General features: G+C 35.4%; 1 protein-coding gene across 39 annotated transcripts in view; it reads left to right on the top strand.

Annotated features, from left to right (window-relative positions):
* The window catches only part of RIMS2 (regulating synaptic membrane exocytosis 2), a 455,492-nt gene that overhangs the window by 90,320 nt on the left and 337,702 nt on the right, over nt 1–27,470 (top strand). For all 39 annotated transcript variants that reach the window (XM_057408236.1, XM_057408231.1, XM_057408232.1 and 36 more), the window contains one exon: nt 21,216–21,526. In XM_057408236.1, the coding sequence (XP_057264219.1) occupies nt 21,216–21,526 (311 nt within the window). The remainder of the gene's footprint in view (nt 1–21,215; nt 21,527–27,470) is intronic.

The raw sequence follows: 27,470 nt of genomic DNA, 5'->3' as shown, positions 1-27,470 counted from the left end.
TGCTTTCATTTACACAGGTGTAATTCCCATTCAAGGCAAGGGGAGTTACTGTCATTAAAATGAAAGCAATGTTTGGCATGAAAGGCTTACCTGATTTTCAGATAAAATACTAATAATCTGTGAGTTTTTGTGAACAGTTTGCATGATATTCGTCTCTGTTTGCAGCTTTTGTGAGCATGCCTCTACTGATCCTTTAGTTTTGCAATACAATATGTGCACAGTCTAAAAAAAACCAAAAACAAACTAGGCAATATCTCACAGGTGTTTATCTTACAAAAATACAAACAAATTTTATCAAAGTGGCATAAAGTTGTCAAAATAGTTTTGCAGCCTGTGGTAGTCTTGTTTGTATCATTGATATGTATGAACTCAACATTTTATCTTTCAATGTTTTTCAGCACAGTGGTTCAGTTTTGGTTTTCAATGACAATACAGTTAGATACCAGTAAACATTAAGAAAACATATATATTCTAAACATTTAGGAATATGCAAGCAATGCCACAGAGTTGTCCACTAATTTTCTAAATTAAATGGCTTGTAGGCATACCTAAAATGTAGTGCACATATTGTATTGAGCATAATATTGAACTGATGTTAGATGTTATGCATGCCACTGACACTGTGTTTGTCTTGGTAATATTACACCTACAGTAAATATTTTAATCTGGTTTTAATTTAGCTACATTTAGAAAAGGTAATATAATACTGAATTTGAGAATAAGCCTGGGTATATTTCAATATATTACCAAATTAAATGTGATGTTTTTAAATAACGGAACAGAGAAAACTACCTGAGCTAGTGTAAATCTGCTCTCCCATGAAAGTCTCTAATGTATCCTAAAGAGTTGCAATTGCAAAAGCAACTTGCCCTTTAGTGCTTGGCAAGTAAGTTCCTATATTAGATGGAGTAAAGAACTCTTTAGCTTTCGTATGCATTTAGTGAATGTGTACACAGCTAAGTCTCTTGCTACGATAAATGTATCTTTTTCTTACTGATAGAAGTGTCAAGGCTCACATTTAACTTGTGTAGTTCAGAAATACTTCATACAGAAGTTGTAAGCCATCTGCTGTTAACGTTACAGATATGCTTTTACTAGTAGGCAAGCAATCTTTGTGGTGGGCAACATACTGGTCCTCAGTCTGTTGGCAGGTTACAGTTTTCTTTTGGCCTACTTTATTAGAGTTTGTTTTTCAAAATTAAAAGGTTGTGAAGTTACAGAAGGCAGGGAGTAGCAAAATTTTAATGTAAGTAATGATGGTGCCTCAAGTTGCTTTATGTACTATCTGTTTCTAGCGATTTTGAAATAGATGTTTTACAAGTCATGAAAGCAGAAAGAACAATAAGTATTTTAGGTCAACATTTTCTTGACTACAAACATTGTGAAGTGGGGACAGCAGTGTTGTTCACCTTGTTATTTTAGTGCTCAGAGCACTGCTGAAACCCATAGTATATCGTATGCAGATGCCATCAAAACAGATACTTCAATATAAACAGGATTTTAAAATTCTGTGTGGTACAGTATTTATCATTAGGTTAACCCATATAAGAGAATCCCTATTATTACCAGTTATACTTCATTTTTCAGTGTTAGCATATCAAAGAAGGTGTGAATTCCAGTATTTCTTAAGAGGCCTATTCTATATTTTGTAACCACAGAAAGGCAAGTTCAATCTACAATGCTCCTAAGTAAAGTTGTAGGTACTTGGTGACTGTTGGTGGTCCATTGACCAAATTAAACAACACAGATTTGGAAAATGAGGTGTATTCAAATCATCAGATCTGTGAGGAGTTATGGAGCAGAAAGACATTTTAGTATGTGCCCTGTAGAAATTTTGCCATATTTTTGATAAAAATTAAGATTTCAGAAAAGCTGGGACAGCATATGGTGTTGACTGACTGAGACAATCACACACTGGTCTACTGGTACTGTTTATGGCGGTGGGAAATGGAGCTGGATGTGAATTCTGACTGGGTCGTAACGTGCTAGTTGTACAATTAAACACACATAGGAGAGAACTTATATTACGTACTAGTATCACTTTGGAGTATGAAGCTCACTGTGTGCTCTTCTGTGTAGGATGTGGGAATGACTAATAAATAACCCAGTACTTCATTTGTCTAGTATCAAAGTGTATTAAGAAGTACTTTTGCAAAATGGAGACCCAAATGTACTAGAAAGGAGCAGTTTATGCCAAGTTGTAAAAGAATAAGGCGATCTCTGAGAAGGAAACAGTTTATTTTTAAATTGAAAAACTGTGATTAGTGAATTTTTTCCATCTTTTGGATTTTTTTTTCTTTATGTAAATGTTATCCTGAATTTAAATGAGCTTACATACTATGTGCCCTTGCTTGAAGGCAATGGCTTTGAAGTAATCACTGATATTTCTGGAGAAAACAAATAAGTAAGCAACTTAATACAGGAAGTTTTTTGGAAACAGTTGACAGGATAAAACACTACTCCTGATTTAGGTTCCTTCTCTTGCGAGTCATCATCTGACTTTTAGAAACTTTGATAAAGTCCCTATACAGTGTTTATGGACATTGGAGGTTTAGATACATCAATTCATGTTTTATTTTTCAAGTGTTTGTTTTCTTATTCTTTCTTTATACCTATCTCAGGTACAGAGATAAAAAGCTGGTTTTATAGTTCAAGTTAGATGCAACTTCATGAAATTACATGGAAACATTGTTTGCAACAAATGTTTACAATTCTGTAAAGGGCAAACCTGAGGAGCAATGCTAGGCAGCCTCCGTCTTTTTCTGTCTTTATTTCTTGTGCATTTTGATAAAACATCTGACAATTTTGTTGAAGTAAGTTTTCTACCTTTGTAACATTATGTGTTTTGAAGTACTTAAAACACGGAGATATAGCTTGTCTTTAAAAATCAAGTCTTCACCTTCACCAGTGTTAAGAACCTGCAGAATCTTTTTTTGATAATCTCAAAGATCTCAAAGACTCCACTAAGCAAATTCAAAGCCAAGTATTTTTACTGAATAGTTACCAAGGTTAATTCCCCTAATGACTTGCTTGGCTTTGTAATGTTATTTGAACTTTGATCATTACATCAAATTTTAATAATCTTTGAGATTCCTAGAGAGAATTCAGACAATCACAGTTATGTTTAGCAAATTAGTCTCAGAAAACAATTCTATACAAAATGACATTAAAAATTATCAAAAGCAATTACCATTGTGTTATTCTCTCTCCCTTTGTCTTCCTCTAGTTAAAATTTCCTATTCTTCAGTTTTCCTTCACCATATTCCAGAGTAATGACTACTATTATTCCAGTCAGGAGAGACCCATGTGGTGGTAGGAATGCTTGCTGTCATTTTGTGGACATTTCATTGTTAAACAAGAGAAAGAGTTTTTGAACCTGGGCCATACCAAGAATCCTACTGTTTCTAAACCATCTATGTTGCAGGTCTGTACCCCCACAGTGTCCTACAGCGTTCTCACCTGGAATTGCATAAATGTGACTAATATTTGTAGAAACCATATGTTTCTCCTCCAACTGCTCCCTTCTTGCTATTGGAAAATACCTGCTTGGCTGAAGTCTTTACTCTGTTCTTAACACTTGAATCTCACTGACAGTGTCTTATGAATAAACACACTCTGAGGCTCATCAATTTTTTCATGGGCTCTGAAGGATATAGGGTTTTAATTTCCGAATTACTGAAATTTGGAAAAAAAAACAGTTTTTTTACAAAGGAACTCGCAAAACCAATAGAGTATTACCTAGCCTTAGAGTACTTCTGACAAAAGCCTCCTGTAGTAGCTTTATTTAGAATAGTTTTCTGGGATGCCTCTATGCTGCAGGAAGCTTAATGCTTTTCCTCAGCTCATGAGTATTGTCTTTCAGATTGAGATCTCTAAAAGTAATTTGAAGAGTTGGCAACTTAGAACTTCCTGTCTTGGACCACTTGTCCTATGCTGTTCTCTGATCCTGTTTCTCATATATCCATTTGTTTAAACTGCTCTCCTTTACCTTACTGTGTTCAGAGTTCACTCTTGTTTCCTTCATCACTACGGGATGCCCCTCCAAGAGTAGTTGCTTCTAACGAATGCAATTGAAAGCCCATGGTTTTTTTTGTCTTCTGTTTCTTGCAAAACATAAACCAAACAGACTCTCAATATATTTAAATACGAAGTTGCTTCTTTTCTCTGTATTAAAATTACTCTGAATGAACAGTCAAATAGCGTTGTCTGCTCAAAAACATGAGGTAGTTTTCCATTTTCACTATTTTCAAGATTGCTGTGATATGCCCCAATAACATGTAGTCAGTATACATACATCTTATTAAAAATGCAGATTTAAACTTGCCTGAGATCAGGTTGAAATCAAGTTGAAAACCAGATATAGTAAATGCATCCTACTGATGATTAAATTGGCATGTAAACATAAATGTAAATGTTTTCCCTAAATTAGATCTCGTGTTGTTAACTTTGATGGCCTTACTGTCATACTAAGATACACTCTGTGTTGATCATCACAGTCAAGGAACAGGGTGATTGCACTATATTATAGTCCAACTTGTATTAAGTTAGCCAGTTTTCTCCTGCACAGATGAATGGTATTCAAATACAGGGGGATGTGATCCTAGAAACTTGGTCTTCTTTTCAGCTTTTTTTGTATTTGAAAGTTAGTTGGAAAATAAAACTAAAACAACTTCTTAATACAATGTAGCTTCAGAATAGTCTTAACTAGTTAATCTGATGACTGCATGGGGTTTTATACCTATGTAGTGGAACTCTGCTTTTGTTAGTAAGCTCTGCCCTTGAAGAATACAGTCGGTTATGCTTCTTGCTTAAGAATGAACAGTAAATTAGAAGTCTGAAAATCTCTTTGCTGTCATATATAGGGGTTGGAACTCGATGATCTTAAGGTCCTTTCCAACTCTAACTATTCTGTGATTCTATGTACTTCTGTATTAGATGAGCAATGGTTTACATGCCCAAAAAATCAGTTTTTTTCACCTACACAGTCAGTATGAAATGTACTAGTTCCTCCTGTAAACCTTGTCCTGTACATGTACACTACAGCATTGTAATTTTATAGTACAAAAATGAGAAGTAGTTGGTTTGCTTTTAGATAGCACTGAATTTCTGACAAGCAATAGAATTGCCTGGTGAAGTTAGAGGGGTTGGCTTTCATTTTGTTGTTTCTCCTACACTTATAGTACTAGAAATTTTATCTTTTGATTACAAATTGTGCAAAATCTATACATTTTCCAATTAAATTCTTCTTCAAGGTATCCTAAAATAATCATATCTTAAAATGGTATGGAAAAAGTGTAATAACAATAGATACTTTATCACATCAATAAATTTTCACTTTTCATTTTTGTTCAGTCTAATAGAGCTATTTGCAGTTCTGGAACCACAAGATGAAAGAGTTCTTGACCATTAAGTTATATTTGCCACCTGTTGCAATATTCAGAAACCGTATCATGTGCTATTAAGTTCCAGGTGTAGACCTTTATCAAAGGCAGCTCAGCAAATTCCTTGTTTCAGTCCCAGGTGTGTAACAGCACACCTAGGACTCTTTGGATACAGTTAGACATTATGGCATAGCAGGGGATGGTATAAATGTTTAATTATCTAGATTCAGCTTCAGTGGCTGGAAACCAGTGCCTATATATATAAATAATGAAGACATTGCTAGTAATAGAGTAAAGCTGCAAACCTCCCAAGGTGTTGGGTTGTTTTCCTTAATTGTTTACTTAGAGTTTTATTTAGCTAGTGCCTTCCAGGAACAGTTTGTTGATAGGTTGAGGAATTAAATGAAAAGGCCTTGCATCTGGACTAATATTGTTTGTTTGCTGTTTAGATCTGCTGTCTGAAAAAAAGAAATTTGTATAACAAGCATCTGTTCATATATGAAATATTGGATGCACAGGCAGGACAGTTATTCAACATAATGTGAGTGGCTTTATGTAGACAGCTTCAGTGGATATTGAAGAAATTTAAATAAATGTGAAAAATACTGTGTTTAAACAAGATGTCACCTATGAAGTAGAAATAGGAGGGTATTTGAGAATTAAAACGTCCTCGGTTTGAATTATTATAAAGATGGCTCCATTCAGCACCAAGGAGATCTACGGAAAAGCCTGGATTTCAGGTAGCTAATTCAATTTCAGTCAATTGATGTGTGTTAATGTTTGTAGTTCACAGTTAGTTTCATGCATTTCACAAGTACTTGTTATTTTTTTAGATCGGCAGAAAATAAAAAAAACAACTGTGATTCGTAAACCAAATACATTAAAAATTAACAGTTCTGTTTGATGTTGGGGCTAATATGCTTTCATAAAATAAATCCCTAGAGTGTTTTTATACTGATGGAGTCTTAGGTGTATCTTTATTAACCCAGCCTTAGTCATTTAGTTCACTATGTATAAAGGTGCACCTCCCATTTATCTTTAAATGTTTAAACTGGGGCAATGTTAATCATCAGTGTTCATTTAACCTGTTTATCTTTCAGTTTCAGTGTAATTGCTACATAACTTCAGAGTCATGACCTCTTTAATTAAGGTGTTCTTGCTCTCAGATACTTGGTCATGTGATTATGAAAGGTGATATTTATTATTGTTAATGATTTGGGTTTCTTACAGTTCTAGGAAGGGAATATATGGTGTCTTTCCAAGAGGTTAGAGTAGTTGTACCCCTGCATCAAAGATAGGGTTCAAATACTTTCTTTTCCCTCCAATGTGTGCAATTGTCTAGTTATCTGTTTGCATCCAGTATTGGATCATTTTTAAACTATAACACCATGTTGACTATTTATATTTTTTAACAAATTGGTGTTGATTGGTACATGGGAAGGAAATTCCAAGGAACCCAGAACACTTAATTTAAATTATTTTTCAGTTTTATCTTATCCTGGTTTTGCTTCTTTTTTGTCATTGGGAGAGGCCAAAGAAAACATTCACTGTGTTGGATATCTAGCCTCACTCATTTGGGAAGAGCGTAATTGTTTGCATTGTTTTGAACATGAATATTTTGTAGCAAAAAAGTGAAAGTCGGCTCACAGCTTAGCCTATAGAACCAGACACCAATCTCAAGTGGTCATTAAAAATGTCCAAACCAGCTATTTTTTATTCAGGAAAAAATTCTTTATTATTATGGCCCATGTTGCAAAAAATTTTTTTGTTTTATTTTGCAGTAATCTCTTTTTTTTCTGGAATCGTTCTAGATGATAAATATTATTGGTTTTGTTTTATAGCTTCTTCATTTATCTATTTGGTATTTAGAAGAGACTATAGTCCTGCAGCATTAGACTTCTGTAGTTTTATTATTAATAAAATACCATAGATACATTTTGTGTTTGGATTCTGATTGTTCTATTGTAGTTGTGTCACAAATTTTAAATTCATTTTTAAGTAATAATGAATCCAAGCCTATTAGGCTTTTCCCTTGCCTATAACTTTTAGCTTCTGTTAACATTATTTATTAATCTTTCCTTCTCATGTTTAGTACAACACTACCAGCACAGATTATCTGGGGATTACTTAAGGAAAACCTTGTGTAAATGAAACATGTTAACCTTTTTGGTAAAGATAAGAAGATATGATCCTTGTTTTTAGTGATTTTTTAAACAGGTATACTTTTATTTACTACTTACCATTCAGATCAGCATGTGGTTCTATTAGTTGAAGCCTCCTATAGAGCATAGGTGACATGCTGAACAAAGAAGGCTGCGAGCTAATGACTTTAATGATCATTAATGATAAAGATCAAGTCCTTAATCAGAAGTGGTCTGCTGCAAGTTATTTTAAATGAGAAGTTTCATAAATTATCTCTGATCAGTCACTGTTTCAGAACTTTGTGACACCTTTGTCAAAAAATGTTCATATGTAAATATAAATATATATGTGTTTGATTTAAAAGCATACATTGTCTAAGACAACTGAGAATAATAGTACCGTAAATCTGGATGTACTCTGCAGTGATGAAATTAGTGAGCATGGGATCTACAACATTACTTCCTTCAAGGATGATGATGATGTGACTGATCCAAACCCGCTGCCCCAGTGCCACTTTGTTCCTGTCACTGTGATAATGTTCTCAGTAGGTGAGATACCTAGTGATCTACTTTTTTCAAGTGTCTAATTAACCTGGAAAACTTTTCTTCACACCTGTTGATATGGAAGAACAGAGGCAGATGACATGCACATATTGTGAATTTGTAATTTACACTGAACATGCATACTCTTTCCTGTTTCTCCCTCAAGTATGCAGCAGTTCTCACAGCTGATGCTGAGCTGAAAAGACCTTGTCTCTAGGCCATAAGAAGAGTTGAATAGTAATCTCTATTTCCTCTTACTGACCTCTCCGAAGCCAGTATTTCTCAATTAACAGCAGTCCTGCCACAGGAGAAGGACTCTAGCACTGAATTTGGGGAATTAATAGAACTTAAACAGCTTCTGTTTTAGGCAGCCCTGACATAATTTGGATAGTTTTTTAAATAATACTAGACATGAAGTATCATCCTTTTTTACTCAAAGGGGAAGTAAAACTCTTTCCATGTATACTGAAATCATTCAGCCCAGATCTGGGTATATGTTTCTCTTTAGTTACAATAACCGTAAGCAGCCCTTCAGAAAGTTCATGATGTCATATGAAATGTAAAAGAGCAAGTCAGTTTCTTTTTCCTTCTCATTTGAAAATTCTGCAGTGAGAGCTTTGTTATTCCTTTACAGTTGTGGTTGTCGTGTGAGGGAGCTGTGGCTATTATTCTTAAAACCTAAGAATACGACAAAATTACTGAGATTCGTCCCATATACCTCAGCATTTACTACATTTCTACAGTTAGGAAGAATTGCAAATATGCTACTTAGGCAAGGACTCTAGTTGGTACTATTGTAAGTTCATAAAATGTGTTTTCACTGTGGAAGAGAAGCTTTGTTGTCCTGTGTTGTGATTTAACCCCAGCCAGCAACTAAAGAACCACACAGATGCTTGCTCAGATGCTTGCTCACTTCACCCTGGTGGGATGGGAAGAGAATTGGAAGGGAAGAGTGAGAAAGAAACTTGTGGGTTAAGATAAAAACAGTTTAATTATTAAAAAAATAATAATAAAAAATAAAAATGTAAAGAAAGATTAAAAAAAACCCAGAGAAACAGAAGGAGAGGAAATGAAACTGACAAATGACACAAAGTGCTCACCATGAACCAGCTGATGCCCAGTGAGTTCCCAAACAATGGCCCCCACCAGCGTGGCTGAGCATATCATATGGTATGGAACATTATTTTGGTTGGTTCAGGTCAGCTGTTCCGGCTCTGTCCCCTCCGAACTCCTCATGTACCTCCAACCTAATCAGTGGCAGCACAGTCTGAAGAGCTAAGGCCTCAATGTTGTGTAAGTGCAGCTCAGCAGTAACTAAAACATCAGTGTGTTATAAACACTATTTTCAGCACAAATCCAAAACATAGCCCCAGGCAAGCTACTGTAAAGAATTTTAACTCGATCCCAGCCCAAACCAGCACATCATGTGGCTTTCATCCTTTCAGATGTGCATGATAATGTTCAAACTCTGGTTACAGTTAAATATATATGATGATACTAATTTTGATGTGGGTTCTTCCTCTCTCATGTGCCATATGCTTATAGGACATAACTTGTCAAATAGGAGTGAAGAAATGACTGATCCCAAGAAATTCTGCAAATCTTTAGTAGATGATGAACATTTACCTTTCCAGTAATTTTGGCCCGGGTCCCAAGGAATCCTTTAAATTAGAATCATAGAATAGTTAGAAATTGTTAAATTTTTATTTCATCTTAATCCTTTTTTCTTTAACAGTCAGTGAAACTGCATGAATGTGGGGGGTTTTGCCCGTACTTCATAACTTTAATATTACGAACTGCTGTATTTTGAAAAAATCATCCTTCAGAACTATGAACTGAATACTATGTCCATGTGAGGACCTTGATGTGAATGTGATGAAAATGATGAAAGTAGCCAGTTTTATTGACTTGTTTTTTTGAATAGGATGATTTCAGTGAATTTAGAGAAAGTGATAGAAAATTTAGAAACATACATATCCTCACTCTATAGGCTTTATGGAATACATGCTCCTTTAGCCATCAGTTTTAATATTTTACTATATAATAAACACATTTAAATAGTGGTGAGGTTAACCATCTGTTACTCTCTCAGAAACTGTAGGTACCATGTTTCAGGTAACATGTAGTTCTGAACCAGATATAAGAAAGATGCAGTACTATCGTATTGCTTCAAAACTGAGGACAGTGTCTACTGTTCATTGATATTGAGTGAGTCAGAGTTAGAGCTGGATACAGCAGGCTGTAAATTGTATATCAGCTGTGTTATGGAAACATATTTTTCAGATTAGATACATTAAGAAACAGAATACTATTTCCCTTTTTTGTATTATATCAAGTCTTCTGTGCTGTCTAATGGTAAATGTATTGTTTCCAACTTGACTAATAATGATCTTTTTTTTTTTCCCTGAAAGAGTGCTTTCCTTCCCTCACTTGAAAATCAGACATACATAGAATCAGTCTTTGAGAGATTTATCTCTTTGTGGCAGTTAATTGATGCTGGAACTCTTGCCTTTGCAAACATTAGTTATAGTAGGGGGTGCTCTCAATCTTTCCGTGTTGTTTTTGTGGTTTTTTTCTTAACAATTTACCAATTCTTTAAAGTCTTTTGAAATACTATCAGTGTATATAAGTGTATTTTGAGGAATGAGCTGGAATTTCGGTTCTAGAATCCATAGCATTAAGCTTATCTTCGTAAGCTCAATTGTGGTTATCTGTTATATAAAACCAGGAGGCAGTTTACTGGAATACTCATTATCTGTTATCCACTTTGATTTACACATATTACTGAAGCTAGTATCCTAGTTATAAGAAGTAAAGAAAAAACCTAACTGAAAGACTACACAAAACTTTGTCAGTGCTTCTATGACATTTAAATAAGGTTTTCAAACACTTGATTTCTTTGTACTGGCAGATATGGGAAAAAAAGAGTTTTCAAATTAGAGAATAAAATTAACATTCTTCAAGTATATTTTGAATAATTTAAAAAAAAAATAAAATGCTTCATTGGTTCTAATTTGGAACTTGAAACCTCCTGCTACTGAATGCTCTGATAATATGAGCTGTGCAAGAGAACTAAAGGAAATCTTTAATTTTTTTGTCACTTTGATATATCTAAATGAGTTTGCTATTTGTAACCAGCTATTTTAAGGAGACCCTTCATACTACTGAGGTGAAAAAATCTAAAAAAACCCAAAAAATAAGAAAAAAAAGAAAAAAAGAAAAAAGTAAACCCAGGCTGTTCTAAGAATAAAAGTATTTGAAGCATCTTCATCTGTGGCTGATGTTCACTGTTGACACAGGGGAGTTTGCAAGTTAGAAATATTCAAGGATTTGCACTGTGGAAATCTGTGCTTCACAGATTTTAAGAAATCCTAAAGTACCTACACCTAGTTTTGTTTATAGAAAAGCTGGCACTATAGCACGAACAATGTTATCAGAGAACACTGTAGTGGGGTGGACACTATTGGAATACTTAGGTAGTAGATCAATACATTGTTGAACCAGGGCCTTTAAGCTTTTCAAGTATCTAGATCTGAAATCTAAGAAAAAAAGAAAAAATTAAACAGGAATCTTTAAAGAAATCTGTCTCACTTTAGGGGGTGTTTACAGAAATGCCAGAATTATTGAAGGAAGACTTCAAAGTTTTTGTAACTTTCCAAGACCCTTTACTATTGGTGCGTTACTGCAAAATTACTAACATGGTACATAACTGAAGCCCACTAGAGGGAGCCAGAAATATTTTGTTATGATACTACCAGTGCCTGTCAGTACTTCCGGAGATTTACTTTTCTACTTTTTATACAGCTCTAAGAAGGTGTAACATAATGGTGTATTCTCATATTAGAGTTTTGAAGTTCATAAAGGACTTAGGGTATAAGACTGTATTGTTCTGCTTTATACACATAGTGTATACACATAAATTGTATGTGAAGAATTTTACCACCTTCTATCTCTTTCCCTGCAAGAGGGAAGGATGCAAATGAACAATAAAGCAGGAATTGGTCATTAAATTGTAGATACAATTATCTGAGTGAAATGCGAAATAGCACTTGTTTTAGGGAAAGCAGTAATCTCATTTTGAAAGCCTGTTAATTTAAAGTAGCAGTGAAGAGGAATTACCCTTCACCTAACTACCTCAACAGGATAGTGAATTAGCAGACGGATTTTGCATATGTGGAATTTATAGATATTTTAAAGGAAAAAATAATTATGGAAGTACAGAGAGTGTCAATATATATGTGAAGTAGAAATACAGGCAATTAACCGGATGTGTTTCTTAACAAAGGGGACTATTTGACACTGGAGTAAAAAAACCTCAAAACTTTATTTCATTGCACAAAACTTCCTTCTTCCTTTTGTAAAATAAGGTTATTTTACAATAACCTTATTTTACAATAGCCTTTATTTTGTAAAATAAGGTTATTTTACAATAAATTTATTAGGAATTTGTAAGTAGGATATATCTGACTCTTATTAGGTGTCACTAAGTCTGTTGCTTTTCTACACTTACTCTCCTGTTCTGTTTTGAAAATTATGAAACTGGTAATACCAACATAAATGTAAACTATTCTTTTAGATTTTCTTGCTATTCTGTCAGGGTTAACTGTGGCTGCATCTAATGTAGGCATAAGAGGTGTAGCCGTTGCAGCATGCATCTCCATGTAGGTTTCCAGCCTCGATAGAACAACTGGTGACTGTCCTACTCTGCTCTTGTGTGGCCTTACCTTGTGTCCTGTGTGGAGTTTTGGGTGCCTCAATATATGAAGGGCATCAAACTGTTGGAGTGTGTCTAGAGGAGGGAGACCAAGACAGTGAAAGGTCTCAAGGGCAAAAGCAGCTGAGGTCATTTGATTTGTTCAGCTTAGAGAAGAGAAGGCTGAAGGGTGGCTTCATTGCAGTGACAGCTTCCTCAAGGGGGAGGTGCTGATTTCCTCTCAGGTGACCAGTGATGGGAAATGAGGAAATGGAATGAAGCTGTGTAAGTGTAAGTTCAGATTGGGCATTAGGAAAATGTTCTTTACCGAGAGAGGTGATTGGTCACTGGAACTTCCCAGGGATGTGGTCATGCGCCAAGCCTGTCAGAGTTCAAGGAGTATCTAATGATGCTCTTAGCCATGTGGTTTAGTTTTAGATAGTCCTGAAAGGAGTAGGGAGCTGGACTCAATGAATCTTATGGGTCCCTTCCAACTCAAGGTATTCTATAACTCTGTGCTTATGTGTATCTCATTTTTGTCTGAGCTTTGCAGCTTGCACTGAAAGTTTAGGCATCAAGTTTATGTTAAGTTGAAAAATGTTTATGCGGGATTCAGTACAGCAGTAACTGCATGACAGCTATATCAGTTTTTCAATTACCATTCTGTTACATTTCATTAGAGTTGGATCTTTCATTTTTCTCAAACAATTTCAGTAATGAGTGGTGACACAAATGATGAAAGTGGTGTAGTTCTGTTTGCTTCAGATGGCATTCAATTTAACGCCATCATTTTTTAATGCCATCTGCATACAAACCCCAGGCCTATTGTGGTCCTGTCACATTTTCTCTCTTTTTGGCACCTTTTAGATGTTGATATTGTGTCTTGTAGTACTAAATAACCTGTGAACACTTAGTGCCACTCATTTTCAAACAGTTTGCAAGCATTAACTAATGAATATGCCTAGCACCTCTGTGCTGTAGATCATTTGTTATTTTTATTAGCTGGTTCCTTAATGAAGCTGCCACATTAGTACAGAACTTTGAACACAAAGTGGCATAAATAACATCTAATTGAGACTTTCAGGCAACAAAAGTCTCAGAATCAAATCACTGTAAGATATTTGAATATTTTTACCAGTGCCTTTGAGAGTAAAAATCTTTGTAAAATAAAACAATTTGGAACTGTCATTTGTATGATTCTGTTGTGTGCCAAATCTGGTGGAACACAGTATTTATTTTGCCTGAATTAATTGTAAGATATTTAAGACAATAAGAATATGTTTAAATAAATGTTTCTTAAATAAAACTTAATATTTTCAGACATTCTGGGTTTGTCAATCAATTTGCTATAAACTGTTGAAAATGAGTAATTCTAATGTGCATTTGTATTACCTTACTCCAGCCATAACTGCCGTTCTCTATTTTTCTACGAAAAATTTAACTGCTTTTTCTCCATCACAAATTTTTAATCCATCAGCAAAGTTGCTCTAACAGTATCTACAGAGCGAAGTATTTTTTTTTTAGTAATTAAAGGAACAAATTGGCAAAATCAGTTGAACCGAGGAATTCAAGGAAATAATTTTGTGCAGAAATGTCTAGGGATTAGAGTGTAACAATTAACTGTAACTTCTTTGCAGAAGATTAAATGATACAAGGCCACCTAGAAATTATTGGTTAAACCGATAATATGAGGATTAATTGAATAATAATATAGAGGGGAAAGCAACTTCCTAGCTGAGTTCCTTAAGTATTAGTACTGGGGAGGATCTTTAATATTTTCACTAGTGGTCCTGGCATAGAGAACAAGAATGCTATAATTAAATACACTGGTGACACGATGTTGGGTACTTGAATACTATATAATAAAGAACCAGATGATCTTATGAACCTCCAGTAGTAAAAATGAGATTAAATAGCACTAAGTGTAAAATCAGGAATTTAAGAATGAATTTCTACTCTGAACTGTGTGTCAGGGACTCCTGTGTGGTTCAGTCCCGTTCAACAACCCTGAATTCTGCTTTCCATAGCAGGATAGCTGTGTCCAAGTAGCTTATTAGGACAAGTTCTTGCTCCGTGCTGTTCTCATGTACTGTGTGCTGGCATTGTCTGGGAGATGGTGGTTAGCAAATGCCTAACTGTGCCAGGAAGCATAAGAATTAGCGGGCAATCATGAGCCAACACCTACCCTCATGACATGGCTATTTCTTGCTAGTATAGGCATGGTCTGAAAGAGCAAAATTTATTTGGTCTTGAAATACGGAAGCAGAGAGGGTATGTGATTGGTTTCTCTGAAGACATCAGGCAGCAAACACTGGGGAGAGAAAGGAGCTATTTAATCTGAATGACAACACTGGTACAGGAATAAATAGCAATAAACTAGCTTGGAATAAATTAGAGCTGGAAATTACAAGGCATTCTTTCCACTGTAGCTGTAGGACTTGGAAAAATATTTTGACAGAATTTGGCCTTATTATTTCTAGTTAATTTTAAAATGGAACTTTATAAATTTAAACCAAAAGCTGTTGCCTGAATCAGCAGGCAAAGGGAATCAATACATGTTGTCTCTTTCTGTCCAGTATGCTTATTTAGTGAGCTTAAATTTACTGAGAAAAGTGACAGCAAATGTGTACTTACATCTCCTGCTTTCCTAAAATCTGCAACTTTAGTTTAGCTGTAGCTTGGTTAACTGTACATTCTTAATATATTTCATAATCATGTGAATTTCCAAGGTTAAAGAAAAGCTTTGTGGGACTGTGTTGTAGGGTCTGTTCACTTAGGGCAGATTTGTGTCATGCCAAAATCCAATCCACTCATTTAATGAGCCTTTATGGCCCTGTGTTGAGTTGTGCCTGTGCCATAACAAAAAAGAAAAAGTAAGTGGCTTTACAGATCTTGAAGAATATCAGTAATTTTTCACATAAACTGCTTCTTTTTATACAGTATACTGGTATTGGAAATCCTTGTGGTACTTAATACAGTTCTGGGAGATGAGGATATAGGGTTAATAAACATTATAACAATTTTGGCATTTGGTCACACTGATTATAACTTTATTACTTTTGTGAAAGTGAAAGTCAATACCATAGCACAGACTAGTGGCACAGCAAAATATTGAAAAAGTACATAATCTTTATCAAGTTTTACAACAATCACAAGTTCAGAGATTATCTTGGCTCCTGTAGTATACTTCATTGACTAAATGCATTAATTTCACAGAAGGAAATGGTATGGCAAAAAGGGTGAAGGATCCCACAGCTATAGTTGAATGAATAAGGTAGAGTTGAAGAGATAAATACTGAGATATAACCTTTGTTTGCTACAGCGTAGTACTGAATGGGAATGGGACTGGGATTAAGAATAGAATAGTGATAGGAATTGAATATTTCAGTTAGGAGGGATCTACAGCAATTATTCAGTCCAACTCCCTAACCAGTTCAGGGCTGGCCAAAAGTTAATGCATGTTGTTAAGGGCATTATCCAAATGCCTTAAAGACTGGCAGGGCATTGTCCACCCCTCTAGGAACCCTGTTCCAGTGTTTGACCACTCTATTGCTAAAGATATGCTTCCTAATGCCCAGTCTGAACCTCCCTGACCTACAATCTTCTGATGCATAGATTTGCTATATAGCCATAACTTTGATGACTGTACAGCTGACTCATGATTCTGAGTGCCTACGCTGATTCAGCAATGGCTATTCCAAATCAACGTAGTAACTAATGAACGGATGAAGAACTTCTTCCTTAAAAAACTTCCTTGATACAGGGTGGTGTCAAACATTGCACTGATCCATGATATAATGAAGTTGCTTTACATCCGAGACAGGTTGAAAAAAATAAAGGGGCTAACTGTAGTCTGTTACTAAACATGGTTAGTTACTTTGATGCTGGATCCAAGCAAAGAGTTTTCTTTCTCTTCCATTTTTCTCCCCCTTCCTTTTGATACTGTGTTCTTGTTACCTTGTATAATGTTTAAGGAATTGTATCTTGTATAAAATACGAGGAAAAAAAGCCCCAAACCCTATATATTTAAACCAACTGAAATTTTCTGAAGAACACTCGCAAGCAAGTGTTAACATAATATAATTAGCATTATATTAACATAACAGTTAATATAATGCTAATATATTGGGTGCTTCTGCCAAGCAGGTGGACTCTAAGAGATTTGGTAAATCCATAATCCTAAACTTTACTGTTCTTTGGAAGACATTCAGTATGGTTTTGCACCTCTGCCCACCAGTAATTCAAAGTAATGTTCTGAAGGCTGAAGAGTATTTGGTTTAATTATTTCTTAGATTGCAGTGTCTAAACTATCAAATTCAGGCTGATATGTAATCAAATACACTGTGCTTGTTAATCTATGCTTAAATAAAGTAACATTTCCATTTTGTTCTTAGAAGTTTCTGTTAGGCCATCTCTAATTATAATTAGGGGAAGAGTGATTGGTGTTTTGTAAGATGGCTGTCTTTTCAGATAATATATCTGAAAATATCAAAATGATTGTCATATATGCTTTTTATTAAATTAAATATTTTTTGCTTTAAACTGTATGCAGATGTAATTCATTTACAAATATCTTTCCCATCTTACTGCATTTAAAATGGCGTGTGAAGTGTGTTTTGAGGAGTTTAATAGACAAATTTGTAATGCTTGATATGAGAATACATAGGAGTGATTTTTTTTTTGTGCCTTAATTATGCCTGATGTGTAGATGTGAAGTATCTGATTCTTGCAGGTTTTGCAGAATTTTTGTGGGCCTATGTAATAATAGGTGTTAATATTTTGTGACAATAATATTATGTGAGCTTTTGGGCAGTGTTGGCAGAAGTGAAAGCATATTACGAATAATCTTGTGAAAAACGATGAAGAAATCCCAAATGAATTACAATTTGTTTCATGTATGGAATAAATCTTTGTGAATGGAAAGCAAGTGGAAGGTTTGAGGTAAATCTGTTTAATCCAAATTTTGAATATTTCATTTCGGTATTGTATAAAAAAATAAATTTTTCCTATTAAACCAAATTAAATTAAGAAGTTATGAAAAGTTAGACTAGCTATAGTTTGTGTGGTTATTTTCACACTTAACAGGAGATATTTATTTGAAAAGAGCTTCAGCAATTCTTATTCTAGGCACTAGGTGGTGTTTCAGCCTTTGTACTGAAATGCAGTCCTAGGTACAGTGCCACTAGTACTTCAGGTTCTAAACTCGTACTTAAATAACAGTTAGAGATGTTGAAGAGCATATTTCTGCCCATATTTTTCTTTTCACATTAGTAGCGTTCCCATGTTGAGAAGAACTGATTCCCACAAATTGCAACACTGATGTTCATGTACAAAATGTGTTCAGACCATTGAACTCTTTAGAGCAGTGGTTTAGGAGATTTGAAAATGGGTGTAGTGGGTACTGTGGCTATTTCAAAAAGTGCAGATTTCTAATGGAAGGGGTTATTCCTTTTTAAGTACTACTTTACAAGGGAGACTTCTGTGGTTGTTCTTTGCAGGTATGTCAAAATGCATGTATTAAACATGCAGTCCACTTGTGTAGCCTCCCCTTTACTTCTCTGCCAAGTTGCTGTCACAGTCCCATGAAATGCTGTGTCCTGGCAGGGACTTGGCAGGAAGGACAGAGCTTCTCTGCGTGTATGTGAGCTGCTCAACAGTATGTTGCAGACACCTGGGGGCAGAAGGAGAAATCCTGTCGATTAATATGCCACTTTCCCATCTGTGCTCGTATAATACTATCTTACATGCATGTCTGTCATTTAATTGAGAGGTCTGCACTGTAAATTACCAGTATTTTTTAAATTGCAAGAATGATTCTACATGTTATGGTAAGATGGAGAAGTCAGTTAGCCCTGTACTAATTGGGGACTGATCACTGAAGCATGTAAACTTTATGTGTCTGTCACAGTGTGTCACATTCTGCTCATTGTGTGTGATTAATTGAAATTAGAAGTATAGTTGCTTGGGTCAACACTATGCAAGTAGGAATGCTGAAAGTACATTGGAAATAAGGCTTTATCAGAAGTCTTACCTATTAGTATTATGAAACAGTCTTAGAAAGGCAGAAAAAACCCTGAAAAATATATAAATTTATGCATTTTTTCACACTAGAATTTTCTTTGACATGAAATGCTGTAAGTAATTTTTTCTTTAAAAAAAATGGTCAGGAGTCAAGTTAGATCAGGAGTAATCTTCCTGACTCTACTTTTAGAGGAGGAGATATTAAATCATATTCATTCAGAAGGACCTCTCATTCTGATGGGTACAAGAGAATAACACTGGTCATCCTGGAGTGAACAGTCCTTGGAAAAAATGTGGCTGCCAGCCAAGGACATAGTTGCTCAAGTGTTTAGACTGTGATATCTAGTTTTTGTGACATTTTAACATCTACTAATAGAAGCAAAATTAGCACACAAAAGCTTTGGGAGATTTTATCTTATAGTTATTCAAATTATTATATATTTGTATATTTAAATGATTGTTTCAGATCTGGCCCTTTCATTGCACTGGCAAGTCTATGGAAAGTTTAGAATGTCTTTCAGATGTGTACAAACCAGGCAGAAATACTAAAGGCTTTTAATTGCTATCAATTAAAGAGGCTAAAAGTACTTCTGTCTTTGCTGCTGAAATTTCAGTTCGGATCTTTCTTGTACTCTCTAACTTAATTAGAGAAGGCAAAACAGACCTACTCTTAAATTTCTGTTTGAATGATGGCCAGGCCTAAAGCATATACAGGCCTTTGTTCTCAGGACATCTAACCTACTTCAGACAGTGAGCTGCTATTCATGGAGTCTCTCTTTTGTACCCTCAGTGCTTTGACAGTTTGTTCTGTCTTGTTGAAATAAGCAGACATGAGTCCTCATAGATGGAGTGTCAGCACTATGAAAAGTTAAGAAGGAACTTTACCAGGATGGGGCATATTGCCATCATTAAATGGACAAGTGATACCTCCTTTTCCTGCCCCAGCCTGGCAGTCTGTGAATGAGGCAGTCAGTATGTTTCATTTGTATATGAACATCACATCCGAATAGCCTTCTATATGAAGATTTCATCAGAGTGTTTATGGTGACAGCATGACTTAGGTTTTCTATAACTGCCTGGAGAATAAAAGTAAGATACAGATTGCGACTTCTGAAATCTTTTCTGGTGGACTGAGGTAGATGTATTGTGGAGGTAGAAACTACATTTTCCATGTGACCCAACCATCGAGCAAGCTGCATTTAAAAGAATATGCAAGCCTTTGAAAGTCCTATACTGTAAATCCTTGAAAAAGAGGCAGGTAGACGTAGGGTTAGAACTGGAGGCATGATAACTAGATTGAAGGCCCAGTGTAGACATTCAAGGAACAAGTATTACAAATAATATTATTTTGTCTGAGAACTAAACCAAAAATATGTAAAGAACAGAAGAGCTGAGTTAAGACTAAATAAAAATGAAAAATAAGGAGTGAAGAACTAAACTTGCAGTGAATTGTAGTGCTGTCTAGAGTCCAAATTTTAACCCAATAACCAGTTTGAAAGTGCCATTGTATTAGTAGTTGGTCTGTTGTATTTGATTGATTACATCCTGATTTATTCTCATATAACATAAGAACTGAATGTGAAATTAACTTACAGATAATTGGCATTTGCAATTTCCTGCACTGCCATGTGACTAAGGTGATGGGATAAAAAAGCTTTGCAAGAAAGTACATTTTAGAATATTAAAAAAAAAATCTCATTACTATGCGCAGGATCTCACATCTGGGAAGCTGTAATCATTTTAATAATTCAGTAAGCATAAAGTGAAAGCTAAGTCTTGCCTATGAAGTGGAGAGACTCACCAGCTTATATATCCTATTAATTTACTTATAGAATGGTTTTAGTTTACAATAGCTTTGAAAATCAAGTAATTTCTTGAAGTGAGCTTATTCATGTAAATATAAGATACAGACCACTGCTGAAGTAAATCAGCAGAGCATCTTTGAGAATTATAAAATTACTTGTTTGCAAAAGTGAAGAATCTATTCCAAAATTCCTTCTTCTGACTTAGTAAGAGAACAGATTAAATGTTTAATGATTGATTTTTTTAATTCCCTTTTCCTATCATCCTTTCAGTCTCAACCTATATACTTAATTTTCAAATCTTACATTTCCTGCTATTTGAATGTCAATATAGAGATCCTTTTCATTTGCACTGCTGCTGTCTGTTGCTTTCTCTTGTATAAATAAATGATTAAGCAAAGGTAGAATGAAAGTATTTTTGTGTTTGCATTTTTTTCTAAACCAATATCCTCCAAGGTTCTACAGGCATATTTTGTTAGGCTGTGGCTAACTATTGTAATTTTAACAGAAAGTATTAAAATAGTATTATTTTTACCTTTGGAAATGGCAACAATTAGTTGCTGTATGCTTGATGAAAACTTTGTATATAGTGTTTACAAACTAACAGATTTTCCATTTAAATATGTCTGAACAGGTAATGTGGGTATGTAACTTGTGCCGAAAACAACAGGAAATCCTCACAAAATCAGGAGCCTGGTTCTATAATAGTGGATCGAACGCACCGCAGCAGCCTGACCAAGAAGGTAATAGAGGTCAGCGGAATGAGGAAGCACCTCAAGAGAAAAAAGCAAAGTTGCAGGAGCATTCACAGTACCAAGGACCGCCAGGTGACATATCCACACAAGTTTTGGACAAAAACAGATCACAAGGGCTCACAAGACAAGACTCAATTAAGAATGGTTCAGGCGTAAAGCATCAAGTAACAAGTGACACAACATCAGACAGGTAAGAAAGTATTATGTGTTTATACTGATATGATCCACTGAAATTATTCAAAAATGTTATCTTTTAAAATTTTATCTTATTTTTATTTTGTAGCCTATAAGATACTTCCTGGGCTTTTTGAAACAAGCCTAAGAAGCACCAGCTGAGGGGTCTCTTATTGTATTCAGGTGGTCATGAACAATGTGCGTTCCTTATTCCTTCTTATTAAAAAAACAACATGGAAAATGACAATCGCAGTGTGACAGAGCTTGTCCAAGTGCTTGTAGCTTTGTTGAATCATAGTCATTGCACTATACAGAGTGTTACCATGTGTTTTTTTAATGGCTACTAGCTTTATAGCAGAATTTTAGTAATCTGAAACAGGGCTCAAAAAGCAGGTTAATGGAAGGTGATGGCTGTTCATACTACTGAATTAAAACATCTGGCAGTAGTTGCAGTCTTGAAGTATTGGAGATACTTTGTGTGATACTTTGAAATCTTTGTGTGATGACCTGAGTCTTTTCATGGCTTTTAGGGGGCCTACAAGGATGCTGGGGAGGGACTCTTCGTTAGGGACTATAGTGATAGGACAGGGGGTAATGGGTTCAAACTTAAACAGGGTAAGTTTAGATTGGATATAAGGAAGAAGTTCTTTACTGTGGGAGTGGTGAGGCACTGGAATGGGTTGCCCAAGGAAGTTGTGAATGCTCCATCCCTGGTGGTGTTCAAGTCCAGGTTGGACAGAGCCTTGGGTGACATGGTTTAGTGTGAGGTGTAGAGGGGTTGCAACTAGATGATCTTAAGGTCCTTTCCAACCCTAACTATTCTATAATTCTATGGCTTCTCAGTTTCTTACTGTTAGTTATTGTCATTAGTATGAGAATTTTTTCTTCACTGGTTTATCTCAGTGTTACTTGGCATTGGGTGAAATTGTAGCTGTTTCAGCACTAGTGTAGTAAGATCCAGTTTAGTCAGAGAATGGAGCCTTCCCTTCATTTTCTTGATGTGATTGTACCAAAAGGCACTGGAATCACAGAATCACAGAATCCCAAGGGTTGGAAGGGACCTCAAAAGATCATCTAGTCCAGCCCCCCTGCAAGAGCAGGGTAACCTAGAGTACATCACACAGGAACTTGTCTGGGCGGGCCTTGAATATCTCCAAAGTAGGAGACTCCACAACCCCCCGGGCAACCTGTTCCAGTGATCTGTCACTCTCACAGTAAAGAAATTTTTCCTGATGTTCACATGGAACCTCCTATGCTCCAGTTTACACCCATTGCCCCTTGTCCTAAGGCACCAGAAGGCTCAACCTTTTGCTGGAACACAAAAGTAAAAATTGTTTCATTGAATGGATTTAATTTCTGAGGAAGACCATAATAGAACTTCAAATACGGTGGAAAGGGAAAGAAGAGAGTGAGCTCGCTCATGTGTTTCCATGGAAATGATACCATCACTCTCCCAAGATTCTCCTTAGAATTTGGCGGCTGGAGCAGTATAATCTGTCAGCCTTCCTCTGCTGCCCAGCTATGACCTCATTACCACATTTATTCTGCAAGCTTGAAACAAGTTAGACATCTATAATATCTTTTACAGCTAATAAAATTGTTTTCCTTTTCCCTCACCTTTTGTATTCCACCATATTTTATTTGGGCTTATTTGGGAACAAATTGATTGTAATTTATGTAAACATTTTTATCTAACTTCTTTTGCCTGTTGCCCTTTACTCTGGTTTCAGCTCATGGGTTCAGTATTTAGTGACTCTGAGTGTTCCTCAGTTATCTGCATGGTCTCTGAGAAATATGGCACCTTAATTTGATGCTAAGGAGCAGGAGAGAGAGTATCGTATATAATGGGATGATAACCCCCCCTCCAGCCTCCTTCCTGTTCTCAGCAATATTTCAGCTCTAGAAGTGGTTTTATGTTGTACACATGCAGAAAGAGAGAGGGAGAAAGTGATATACAAATAAATAGGTAATTCAGATATGTAACATGCACTTAACCAAAGTAGAGTTGCATGATAAACATGGAAAGTATAAAGAATATTTACCAACAGGAAGAACATAGACTTTGTGCCTGAAATCAGATCTGTTCTGATGTTTGTGATCACATCTAGTCAACATATTATTTAAAAACAAATTGTTTTTCTCAGTCGTTAGCCTCTTCTTGTTTTATTTGGATACTTTTACTAGAGTTCACTAATTAACACATACAAGTATGCTTAGAATATATTTATGTTATATATCACATGATGTTGAAAATTAGAAGGTCTTCTGAATAGTTTTCTTCTCTAATGTTTCTCTTATTAATTAATTTTCTTTTGCTGGAGATAATGAAAAAGACTCCTCTTTGGTGCCTAATCAATGTCTGATTGGTCAAGTGGGTTTTTAGAGGAGAATATCAGTGTCTCTGAGAGCTATTATCCCAGAATTCAACGATAGGATAGGCCTTAATTTTGGACCTGTATATGTCGTTGTGCCATTGCTATTCTCAGCAGTAATACTGGGAAGCCTTACAATTTTGTTACGTTCAGCCGCTGTTAAGAGCAGAAGATAACATATTATTATCTTTGTACTGAAGTCATGCATACAATATGTTTCATAATTTGATATATAATTTCAGTATTAAAATTTATAAATCTGTACATGTTCTGCTTATTATTATCAACTAAGTTAAGAAAACTCATTTTATCTATTTGAAGTTTGTAGTTGTGGTCAAGCAATTTCCTGAAGGCTTCCTAAAGTCTTTTCTTCTGTTTTTTAATGTTAACTGCAAGAATCACCTTCTAGAGAAGCATGTTTTATGGGAGATCATTGTGGCAGGGTTTTTTTTCTATTCTTAAATTAATTCTATGCAGAAATGGAGCTATTCTGGTATTATAGAAAGTTGTCTATATGAGCTAATTCTAGGAGAAAATCATGGCTATTCAGATGTCCAAAATAATAGGGAAATAGCCAAAAAAGTCTCAAATATTTAAAAGTGATTGTATTTGGAGGCTTAATTTTCTAGCATCCTTTTTATCTCAGGAAAAAAGAGGATTTTTATGTTGGTTTCCACACACTACAGTGTGGTTGGAGAATACGTTTTATTTTAAGAACTACAAGCAAGACTGTTGAGCCTACTTGGGTCTGAAGATGCAGGTTTTGTGCACATGTTCTTTATGGACTGTATATATGTGTTTTCCCACATACAAAGGTTTTATTCTATTGCATTACCAATGGCGGTAGAATGAAAGTGGTCCCCAGAGTCCCTTTGCTTTCATTCTTGGAAGAACTGCCAGTATGAGTTGGCGGCGTAGGCTCTGTCTTTTGGGACTGCTGTTGGGGATGTTGGGGTGTGAACAGAGTGAAAAAAGAGACCAAAATAAGAGGGAAGAGAAGGAGAGAAGAAAAAGCAGGCATAAACTAGCTGAGAATCATCAAAAAGTAGCGTGAATTAAATAAATGAAAATGTCTGTCCCTCTGTTTCATGTTATATCTTTTTTCAAATGTCTCTTCTTTAATTACTGGATTATGATTAAGTGATACTGAGAACATCGCTGATGGTAGTTTATTGCAATTTAAAATATGACAATGTAACATAAAGCATCAGACAATTACATTTCCTTCTGAAAGGCTGGAAACTGGCCATTTCCCAAGATTATCACTGTTTTTCTTCTGCAACATATATGACACAGCACTGTAGTGCAGCCTCTGATTTTGATTATTTCTATTTCTGAGTACCTGAGTTGATCGATCTTTAACCCAGGTCTCTTCAAAAGTGTACTATCTTTACTTGGACCTGTGGAAATGAAGCATAGTTGCAAGCAATCTCAAGTAAAATAAAGATGTTTTAACTTTTAACCTATGTTTTTCTACCTGCTGACTTTTTTAAAGCCAGTGAAATATTCAAAGTAATGTATATAGACTGTTTAAAATAATGCAGTTGATATCCAAGGCTCAGATGGACAGTACTTTGTGCAGATTTGGTTGTGTTCAGAAGTTTTTTAGAATTCTTTATGTAAGCTTTTTAGAATTCTTTATGTAAGAATTACCAACCTGAATAGTTTTTTTTTTATCACTATTGACCATTCCAGTAGAAAGAAACCACAATTGTTGAGAAAGCATAATGATATTCCTTCACTTCATGAATAAATCTAATAATTTGTACAAGTATTTTGCAGGTTGAGTTTAAAATTGAATAAATACTCTTTTCCATGCATGGCTGCAAAGAGCTGTCACTGACTTTTTCTGGTGCTAGAACAGGATGCAAAAATTGGGCATTAGAGGTACTCTACAGTGTTTTTTAACATATTAACTGAAGTTTCAAGGTTTAAAGGAATTTGAACTGCATCCAAATAAGGTTTTATCTTCCTGCTCCTGTTCCAGCATTTTTCACCACTTTGCTAGTCCATGGAGCTGTAAAGTGAAACCAGTGTCAATCTGAAAACAGTAGTCTCGGTAGTTTTGCTTTTGTTTCTTGTGGTGTCTGTCTTCCATTTCAGTGTATGTTTTGTATGATTCTTGAGGTAATAACTTAGAGCAAACAAGTTTCTTCTTCGTAGAACTCCTCTTTTAGTTATATCAGTCCTCTTCATACAGATTTAGGGACGTGGATCAACATTTCAGGGCTATTCCAGTTTTCAGGTAGAAACTAAAGCTATGATTATCTCCTGTCTCAATCTAGAATAAAAAGGAAATTAATAATAACTATGGGCAGGGGAAGCAATAGAAATTTATGGGAAGAGAGCCAGAGAAAATGCGGTATTTAATCATTAAATTAAGAAGTACCTTGGGTCGACAAAAGTCAGAAATCCTTTGGTGCAGAAGTTTTAATTAAATAATTAGACACTTATGACAAGGATTAAGCTATGCCTGTTTATGAGGATGAGTAAGGAGTTTGGTACTATCCGTAATGCTGAGTCTCTGTAAGAAGGTCCTGAAGGGTACTAACTTTGTCCAGTAACAACAGCCCAGACTACCTATAGCAGGTTTACTGTGATTCTACCTGCTATTGGTAGGTTGCAATGGATTGTAGCATCTTGATTCTTTTCTAACTTCTGGAGAAGAGGGAGAGCTTTTCCTCTCTATTACCTTTGCAGAATTGTCTTCTGAGAAACAAAACTGCTAGTACAGTTCTGTTTGTCTACTAATTTAGTCTTACGGGTTTCTCACTCGTGCAGCGTGACAACGCTGACAGTGTTCAGGACGTGTAGATACGCTGCGGCTTCTGTGTGGTTTTTCTGAGATGTGAATTGCTTCCCTCCCTTCCTCCAATTTTATTTTCCCTAAAACAACAGAACAACCAATGACCTAGTCATACTGATGTTTTACTTTTTTTCAGATGATGTTCTACTAGAAAATCCCCCCTCCCCCCCCTTTTCTTTTTTGTTGTTTAAAAGCCAGCCCTTATCTAGCTGTAGAATCTGTACTGAGCAGCATTGGGCCTCTGACCAATGGTAGGTAGAATTTGGGATCTTTTTGAAGAGAAAGCTAATATGTTTGGAGAAGAGAGAAGAGAAAACTTCCCTAACTGTAGCAGAACTAACTTACTTTAGTAAATAGGCTAAATCTGCTGTGTTTCTTTTCAAACATTGAAGAACGTTTTAATTAAACACATAACAAAGTGATTGAATTCCAGGTTTAAGTGACAGTCTGAACTCAGCTACAAGCATGCTCTGCAGTGAGCAAATCTTATCCTGGTTTTGGGGAATTTCATTTTCACAATTTACTGTAGAGTGACTTTTAAAAAATAATTCCATTGCAACATGGTGTTTATATTTTGCTCTGTTACTGATTACTTGCTTTTTTTTTATTAATCATGTACATTTGTTGCATACTGCTTACTGAAAAATAGCGCTTACTATTTTACTTTTCTCACTTAAGCAGAATGAGCTCGGGGAAGTCTTGATATTTAGTGCCGATATTCAGTATCTTTGAAGCAGAGTTTGGCCTTCCATTGCAGTGTTATGCTTCTGTATATCACAGCT

This window comes from Pezoporus wallicus, unplaced genomic scaffold (assembly GCF_028554395.1).
Source record: "Pezoporus wallicus isolate ANWC-B61680 ecotype Strahan unplaced genomic scaffold, APGP_CSIRO_Pwel_v1 contig_3815, whole genome shotgun sequence".
NCBI classification, from domain to species: domain Eukaryota; kingdom Metazoa; phylum Chordata; class Aves; order Psittaciformes; family Psittacidae; genus Pezoporus; species Pezoporus wallicus.
The sequence above is the reverse complement of the archived record's forward strand: the minus strand, read 5'-3'. Positions and strand labels throughout refer to the sequence as shown.